General features: G+C 40.6%; 1 protein-coding gene across 1 annotated transcript in view; it reads left to right on the forward strand.

The window, feature by feature from the left end:
- LOC143283837 (uncharacterized) overlaps positions 1-10,000 on the forward strand; it is a 26,673-nt gene that overhangs the window by 189 nt on the left and 16,484 nt on the right. The window contains 3 exon segments of the mRNA XM_076590212.1: positions 1,668-1,787; positions 5,052-5,205; positions 5,657-7,955. Of these exon segments, the coding sequence (XP_076446327.1) occupies positions 1,668-1,787; positions 5,052-5,205; positions 5,657-7,955 (2,573 nt within the window).

Consider the following 10,000-nt stretch of genomic DNA (forward strand, 5'->3'; position numbering starts at 1 on the left):
GTGGGTGTGTACCATATGTGTGTGTGTGTGTTCACATGTGTGTACATTAGTAAAAGGGGAACTAACAAAAAAATAGATTATTTTGAACAATGTCGATCAACATACTGTAAATATTAAAAAAATAACATCAAAATTTAAATCAGTTAGCAACATTAAAAAAACAACAACCCAAAAACCCTATTTTAATTATAGCCTAAGTCACATTACAGGAACACTCCGATTGGACCATCTGACAGGAATCCATTGAGTGAGTGACTGAGTGAGTGTGTGTCTTTGTGTTAGTGTTGTGTGTGTGTGTGTGTGTGTGTGTGTTGTTTATGCGTGCGTGTGACTGTTTGTGCGTGACTGATGTTTGCGTGAAGTGTGTATACGTGCATGTGCATCTGTGTGTGTGTGGTCATGCATGGTCATATTATGTGTGTATGCATGTATGTGTTGTGCATTGTGTGTGTGTGTGTGTGTGTGTGTGTGTGTAATTGAGAGATCTATATTGAGAAAGAGATTTAGACTTTTTAATAGTTTAATAAATGCTATTTTACACACACACACAGATATATATATACCCAGACATCCGTGCATTCTTTTCTGTATGTGTACACAATGTATTGACATATATGTGCACACATTTTTTTCTTTGAGAAGGGGGTCTGAATTCAAAAATGCATGGCTGAAATGTGTCCAAATTAAGACTCTTATAGATGTGTATGCTTTCTTACATTCTTTCATTCAACAAATTTCCTGAAACACATGATGCTTCTGTATTCATGAAAGACAAAATTTGCATACTTACAATTTGTAGCTTGGTTTGTTTTTCATATAAAGAGAGTGTTAGATTACTTTTCAGTTTATTAAACATTTTTGATAACTTGCTTCACAGTTCTGTTTGATACAAAAATTGCAAACAAAGATTAATAATATAAAGCTTACATGCACCAGTCTGTTTCTTTTCACCCTCGTACCTCTATCTTTTGAAAAGACATTCATCATCTAATATTGAAAAGAAGAAAGACATAAAATTGATATATACTAGCTTATTGAAAAAAAACTGATTGGTTTTAGTTTTGCTAGTTTCATTTATTTTGTTTAATTACACACACATATCAAACAAATGAATGTGTGTGTGTGCACAGATTCACTGAATATGGCCCATTTTTGTTCTTATTTTGTTTGATTAATCAAATATTTGCCTTATTTATATATCTTTCATTATTATGCTATTTTAAAGCATTTTCTCTTTTGGTTTATTTTGTTTGTATATTTCAGCAGGCACTATATGCTTTGAACCTCCTCAGAACTAAATTTGAACCTATTAATATGATTTCTTTTATTTTTTACAAGAGCCTCACAGTGATGTAGTATGAAACCGAAAATTTGCAGACCTGAAAGAAACGTACAGCAGCAAAAATGATCTCTCTTTGTATAGTTTAAAAAGTAACACTTATCTTTCAAAGGGGAGGTTACCTACTTCTGGGAGGTTATCGGCCGTAGCTACTTTCGTTTTCTCAGCATAGGTGGATAGTAGTTTGCACAGGACAGGAATCTCAGACCCCTGCCGGAGTCTGCACTAGTGGGTCACGGTAAGTATGCTACTTAAACGTAATTTTAGGTAGAAAATTTCCTTTCTTCTATATTTTGTACCTAATCATGATATGTGTCTGCCATAACAGTGATGGACTGAGTAAGGAGAATGCAAAGCTGCGCAAGGACATTGCAGACCTGGAGGATGCCCTTCTTCTGCATCAGCGTAACGTTGACACCGACCGCAACAGTGTGCCAGGCCTTATTAGGTAGCTGTCATGTGATGATAATAATAATAATAATAATAATAATAATAATGGATACTTATATAGCACACTATCCAGAAATCTGCTCTAGGTGCTATGATATTATATAAATGAGTGGAGTGATGGCCTAGAGGTAACGCATCTGCCTAGGAAGTGAGAGAATCTGAGCGCCCTTGTTCAAAACACGGCTCAGCCACCAATATTTTCTCCCCCTCCACCTAGACCTTGAGTGGTGGTCTGGACGCTAGTCATTTGGATGAGACGATAAACCGAGGTCCCGTGTGCTGTAGTGTAGCGACGCACTCTCCCTGGGTAGAGCAGCCCGAATTTCACACAGAGAAATCTGTTGTGATAAAAGGAAATACAGATAAAAATACAAATATCGTGTTAAAAGTGCAGTGGCTGACTTTTTTTGTTCGTTGTTTATTTCCCAACAGAACTGCATTTGCAGGATATGTATCTTCAAATAGGGTTAGGAGTTAACACGTTTACACACATGTTGACATGTGAGATGATGAAAATCCTCACACTTCACCTACAATTTGGGTATCCCTGGGATTGGAAACCCTCAGACCTTCGGATTGATAGTCTGATGATATCCAACCAGTCGGCAGTTAATGAGTTATGCTAGGTGATTGTTCCAGAGATCACTGTTTTTTTTCTGTCTTTTCTTTTCATTCCCCCATCTATTTTTTTTTTTCCCACATTTGAAGTTTCCATGTAGTGCTTCTGCTTGTGTGTGCGTGCATGTATGTGTGTATGTGTGTGTGTGTGTGTGTAAGACATATTTTGTGCTTCTCACTCACATGTGATAACTCATATTTGCAGTCAGTATGAGTATTGTTTTCTTAATCTCTTGCTTTCTCTCTGTGTCTCTGTCTCTCTCTGTGTCTCTCTCTGTCTGTCTGTGTCTGTCTCTCTCTGTCTGTGTATATATCTCTGTGTCTGTCTGTCTGTCTGTCTGTCTCTCTCTCTCTCTCTCTCTCTCTCTCTCTCTATATATATATATATATATATAGAGAGAGAGAGAGAGAGAGAGAGAGAGAGAGAGAGAGATGTTGATACATACCTATATTTTTATTTATTTGTGTGTCTGTGTCATATGTCTCCCATGTGCTGTTGGTTGTCATTATGAACTATTGTAAGTGTATTGTTTCAGGGGATTTGTGTGTGTCTGTGTCATATGTCTCCATGTGCTGTTGGCTGTCATTATGAACTATTGTATGTGTATTGTTTCAGGGGATTTGTGTGTGTCTGTGTCATATGTCTCCATGTGCTGTTGGCTGTCATTATGAACTATTGTATGTGTATTGTTTCAGGGGATCTGTGTGTGTCTGTGTCATATGTCTCCATGTGCTGTTGGCTGTCATTATGAACTATTGTAAGTGTATTGTTTCAGGGGATCTGTGTGTGTCTGTGTCATATGTCTCCATGTGCTGTTGGCTGTCATTATGAACTATTGTATGTGTATTGTTTCAGGGGATTTGTGTGTGTCTGTGTCATATGTCTCCATGTGCTGTTGGCTGTCATTATGAACTATTGTATGTGTATTGTTTCAGGGGATTTGTGTGTGTCTGTGTCATATGTCTCCATGTGCTGTTGGCTGTCATTATGAACTATTGTATGTGTATTGTTTCAGGGGATTTGTGTGTGTCTGTGTCATATGTCTCCATGTGCTGTTGGCTGTCATTATGAACTATTGTATGTGTATTGTTTCAGGGGATCTGTGTGTGTCTGTGTCATATGTCTCCATGTGCTGTTGGCTGTCATTATGAACTATTGTATGTGTATTGTTTCAGGGGATTTGTGTGTGTCTGTGTCATATGTCTCCATGTGCTGTTGGCTGTCATTATGAACTATTGTATGTGTATTGTTTCAGGGGATTTGTGTGTGTGTGCGTCATATGTCTCCATGTGCTGTTGGCTGTCATTATGAACTATCGTATGTGTATTGTTTCAGGGGATTTGTGTGTGTGTGCGTCATATGTCTCCATGTGCTGTTGGCTGTCATTATGAACTATTGTATGTGTATTGTTTCAGGGGATCTGTGTGTGTCTGTGTCATATGTCTCCATGTGCTGTTGGCTGTCATTATGAACTATTGTAAGTGTATTGTTTCAGGGGATTTGTGTGTGTCTGTGTCATATGTCTCCATGTGCTGTTGGCTGTCATTATGAACTATTGTATGTGTATTGTTTCAGGGGATTTGTGTGTGTCTGTGTCATATGTCTCCATGTGCTGTTGGCTGTCATTATGAACTATTGTATGTGTATTGTTTCAGGGGATCTGTGTGTGTCTGTGTCATATGTCTCCATGTGCTGTTGGCTGTCATTATGAACTATTGTATGTGTATTGTTTCAGGGGATTTGTGTGTGTCTGTGTCATATGTCTCCATGTGCTGTTGGCTGTCATTATGAACTATTGTATGTGTATTGTTTCAGGGGATTTGTGTGTGTGTGCGTCATATGTCTCCATGTGCTGTTGGCTGTCATTATGAACTATCGTATGTGTATTGTTTCAGGGGATTTGTGTGTGTGTGCGTCATATGTCTCCATGTGCTGTTGGCTGTCATTATGAACTATTGTATGTGTATTGTTTCAAGGGATTTGTGTGTGTCTGTGGCATATGTCTCCATGTGCTGTTGACTGTCAGTATGAACTATTGTATGTGTATTGTTTTCAGGGGACGCATGCTCCAACATCTTGAAACTGAAACTGATTTAGGGGAGGCACTTTTAAGAGCTCACTATATGGGGAGTTTGTGTCACAGAAATACTACATATAATGATAATAATAATAATAATAATCATTATTATTATTATTATAAAAATACCACATCTACTATGACTACTACTACTACTGCTTACTACTACTACTATTACTACTTACTACTACTACTACTTACTACTACTACTACTACTTACTACTACTACAAATAGTAGTACTTAATGGCGCAAACTCCCCATATAATAGGCTCTAAGCGCCTCACATGAAACAAAACCATATCGTAACATTCCTTTACACATGAAAAAAAACTACACATATTATGTATCTACACATCAAGACAGTACTACAGTTTGCAAATATGAACACACACACACAAACACACACACAGACACACACACAGACACACACACACACACACACACACAGACACACACAGACACACACACACACACACACACACACACACACACACACACAGAACAAAAAAAAAAGATTATTATTATTATTTCCTCATCCCATTCCTTTGTTTCTGTTTGCTGACAGGCAGGAAGTAGGGGGCTCACGTTGGCAGTATGGAGGAGGCGGGAAGCTTCACACCTTCCGATCCAAGCATGACCTGGCAGAGACCTCAGGCTCTGCCAGCCGCAGAAATGATAGTGGCAACAATGCCAAGCCTGTGGCTGCACCTAAGAAAGTGGTATGTCATGTTTGCTGATTTGTCGGTGTCACTGTCAGCTGCTTGAATACAGTGGTGTCATCAGGGATCAGTTGTTATTATTGCTGGTTTATTTTCATGTTTTGTTTAGCTAAGGGCACCTGACTGCTTTATGCATTCAATGAGTTAAGTTGGGGTATACAGCAGGTTTGTCCGTTTTATATTTTTTGTGTGTTCGTGTGTGCATGCATGTTTGTATGTGCATGTATCGTATGTGTACATGTGTAGTGGTGTGTGTGTGTGTGTGTGTGTGTGTGTGTGTGTGTGTGTGTGTGTGTGTGTGTATGTGTGCAAGTGAGTGAGTGAGAGTGTACCTGTTTAGGGATACATGGCAGTGTCTTAAAGAAATATGTATGGTATGTTTACCAGGAGGACAAGTCCCAAATGGAAGTTGTTCCTTCAAAGTCTTTGGGTCCCAGATGCCTGAATGAAGATGCTGACATTCAAAGCAAACACACAGGAAAACACAGGAAATCCTCAAGCAAATCCAGACAATCCAAGACAAAATCAGGATCAGGTTATTACCAGCAATCCTCCTGGAGCTCTGGAACCAGGAACTTGGACCCCTGGCAGCAAGGAGTACGACGCTTTCATGCAAGGCGTCTTCGGAGAGGGAGGCTTTCCTCTTCATAAAGATTATTCAGTAGAATCTGCCACTGTGGGGATGTCTCTTTATGCAGAGAAAGAGAAATCAGATATCACGGACATGAAAAGTAAAGTACTGAAAAAGGCTAGCGCTGTGCTAATCATGCGTCCACGTTCAGCCTCCGCAGCTCAGAGCAAGACGTCAGGTCAGCAAAAGAATAGCTCAACTCTTAGAAACCCAAAGGTCATTCAAAGCAAGGCTCAGAAGAAGCTGGCAGGAGCACCAATGGAGAGGAAGTCTTTGACAGCTGTGGGGAGCAGAAAGAACGTCCAGGTGGAGCGTGGCACACGCACAGGTGATCAAGATGCTTCAAAGAAAAATAGCTCTTCTTCCCAGTCTACTGATGCCAGGAAGTCCATTGGTGACTCTCAAACCATTTCTTGTCCTCACCTTGACTTTGAATCTGTAATGGATTCCACAAAAGATCTGGTAAAAACAAACAGTGAAGAAGATATGTTTTCTGAACAAGTTCAGAAATCTGTGTCTGGAAATCAAGATAGCAATGAAGAAATGAATGACATAGTGGATTTAATCAACAAACCCACAGTGACAGAAAATCGGCCTCTTCAAAATGTTCTGGTCTCTGAACATCACTATAACATGTCAAACAGGATCTGGGACAGGAATGCTGTACCCAGACCATGGGACAAATGGTCTGATTTGCCATCTTCAGATCAAAGCATTGATCGTACAAATGCAAGTTCTGATAAAGCCTCCAGAGAAAGAGATCGTGGCATGAACAGCAAGTCATTAAACAGCACAAAGAAGGATGGGACCAAGTCTGTGAGGCCACCCACAGGCAGGAGCTTCTCCTCCCTGAGCCAGTCCAAACAACCACAGACAGCTGTCCTTCCACACCACAGACACTCTTGGACAGAAGAGTACGCCCCCAAATCCGGCAAAGTGCCCAATGCCGGCAAACAAGAGGCAGCATCCCTGACGTTAGCCAGTAAAATTGCTTCTTCCAAGCAGAAGGCGGTAGCAGAGTGGCTGGACAAGCATGTCAGTCAGTCCCAGGAAGCAGCATCCAAACTCAGTTCACGGTCCAGCTCCAGCTCTAACATGGATGCTGAGCATGCTGCCCCTTCCTCCAACACACTGGCCAGCATCACAGCCCGCGCTGCTGGGGTGGACTGCTTTGAGAGTCCCAAGCAGGTGGCGGCCTGGCTGAGCTCCTTGGGGCTGAAGGATGTCTACAAGTATGAAGAACTGTTTGACAAGCATCAGGTTGAGATGGTGGACCTGCCGTCCCTGAATATCGCTGTACTGCAGCACATGGGCATCAACAAGGTGGGACCTGTCATGAAGATCATGCGTGGCGTGGAGGACCTGAAAGCCAAGGTTTCCAAAGCCAGCGAGAAGATTGAGCAGAAAAGGGACTTTCACCCCGAAGCCATTGCGGTAGACTCGTTTTTCAAGATGGTGAGAACGGAAGGGGACATTGATAGTGGGACCGCTGTGACGGCCAAAGAGGAGAAGGAGGACGCTAAACCCGAGGCACAAGCACCCAGCAAGGATGACAAAACATTGAAGCACAGCATGGACTCTAAATCAGAAGAGAAAAAATCCTTACCTTCACAGAGGGCAGACACTTTCAGGCTCAGCCTTAAAGAACTGTATAGGGATCTTTCCACTGAGAAGCCAACTGTTCAAATGTCTGAGGAAAATGCCAGTGAGATGAGCAGAGAAACCGCCCCTTTTGAGTGCACAGACTTACAGCAAGATGCAGGCTACTCTGAAAGCTCGTCAAACAAGTTGAATGGAAACTTAGCATCGTCAGAAATAAACAGAATGCGAACTGGGGCTGGCATTGCTGTAGGTAGAGATGAAACTCCACTCAAGATCACAAAGAAAGGAAAGATGCCAGCTTCTGATGCAGAAAGGGTGGCTCCATCCAAAACAGATAGTCATAAAAGTACAGAAGTTCTGAAGGACACATCAGTTTCACAAGCAGAGAAGGTGGCAGGCGGAGGGCACTCCAAAAGATCAGGCAAAGCTTCACGATCAAAATCAAGTGGCTCTGTTACCAAGGTTACAAGCAAGTTGAAAGACTGTCCGGCAAGTGCCAAGGGCAAAATTGACTCAGGTAAGGTATATTTTAAGGTCAGGTCAAAAGTTTGATTTTTTTTTAAATATACTTCTTTAGTTCTTTGTGTGCGTGTGTGTGTGTGTGTGTGTGTGTGTGTGCTTTCTATATTCACTCTGATTCAGTTTGTGTGTGTATCTGTGTGTGTGTGTGTGTGTGTGTGTGTGTGTGTGTGCGTGCACCTGTATGTGTGTGTGTCATGTGTGTGTGCTTCCCTCACTATTTTGACATCACATTACAATGATTCCCTCCAAGTTGAGACTGGAGTCTGACATCAAAGCTCTCATCATTAATGCACTGCATACAAATTTAATGTACATAGGATTTTATCTGAAAAATCAAAAGTTTAGGACACTTATTGTTATCCAAGCTGTAGGAAATCAGTAGGATGTTTTGGAAATGTATAGGGCAATGTGTTTTGGGTTTTTATACATTTCAAATACACTTTCATTTGCATAATGCTATAAAATCACAGAAACAACAAAAACCAAACACACTGTATGGATAGTTATAGTTAAGTTTTACAGAACTGAAATTAATCAAATTTACTTACATTCAAAGTGATATATTGTAACTTAAAGAAATCTGTTTGTCCTAGTGTGTGACCATAGACTAGAGAAAGAAGTCTTGCTACCATGGCAACAACTGGAGTTATTTTCTCAGCAGCATGGTTATGGAATATAATTTCAGTGGTGCTTGTTATGAGTCTTGTTCATAAACATTAACTGCCATTTCCAGCTAGGCTGAAAACAGTTCATACGAGGGGTCAATTTGATTGAAGAAGCTTTGATCATTTTCAAGAGCTATCAGTCCAGCGTCTGTTTTCTGATGCTCAGATGAATCCCTGAGTACATACTGAATGTCTTCAGCAAACAAGCACCAGCAATACTGTTTCAGAAATGATGTAAGGAGTTGATTTTCTCTCTGTATTATGACAATGGCTGCTTATCTGTGAAATATTTCTTTATCTTGTTCTTTTGTCAAATCTGAAGAGAGTCCTGGTTACTTGTTAATGTTATGTCATTGTTAATGAACTTTATAAAAAAGCTGCTGTTGCTGCTGCTACTACTACTTCTACTGAAGTTCTGCTGCTGCTGCTGCTACTACCTGAACTTCATCCCTCTCCTCCTCTTCTAATTATAATGATAGTGTATTTACCCCTGTTTTTGTTTTTTTTGTTTTTGCACAGAACCGATAATAGATCCAAAACAGCTTGTACATAAATGTTAACTCTGCACACTGGTTCAAAGTTCAAACACTGAATTTCAACACATTACAGTGATGTAGTATGAAGAGTCAGGTATTAAAGTAATTCAGTTATTCTTCTACATTTGTTGGCTGTCACCTCCGCATTCACTTGTCTATGTGTGTGAGTGGGCTGTTATGTGCATGACCTTTTTTTTTCTTTCTTTATCCTGCTGTGAAGGCAACATGCTTTGTTTTGGGGGGTATGCACACTGGGTATGTTCTTGTTTCCACAATCTGCTGAAAGATATGGATTATAGGATCTTGAATATGCATATTTAGCCTTCTGCATGTGTACACACAATGAGGATTTTTTTTGTTCAGCCAGTAGCAGGTCTGCACATCTATAGACCTGGCTGGGAGATCAGAAAAATAAAATCTCCACCCATTACTGACCCGTTGCCTTGACTGAGATTTGAACCTAGGATCCTCAGATTGAAAGTGTTAACAACTCTGGTGTTGGTGTTTCGGGTGTAACATCCTGAAGATTGTCATTGGAATATGACTGTTTGCTTGTGCCGTGGTTTAATGATGTACAGTTGACAGATATCACATGCTGTAGATTGTCATTTGAACATGACTGGTTCGCTTGAGCAGTAGTTTGAAGTTTCAGTTTCTCAAAGAGGCATCACTGCATTCAGACAAATCCATATACGCTACACCACATCTGCTAGGCAGATGCCTGACTGCAGCATAACCCAACGAACGCACTTGTCAGGCCTTGAGTGCATGTTTATACATTTGTGTACCTATCAGAGTGGATTTCTTTTCACATAATTTTGACCAGAGGACAACATCTG

The sequence above is a fragment of the Babylonia areolata genome, chromosome 7, assembly GCF_041734735.1.
Source record: "Babylonia areolata isolate BAREFJ2019XMU chromosome 7, ASM4173473v1, whole genome shotgun sequence".
In the NCBI taxonomy this organism is placed as follows: domain Eukaryota; kingdom Metazoa; phylum Mollusca; class Gastropoda; order Neogastropoda; family Buccinidae; genus Babylonia; species Babylonia areolata.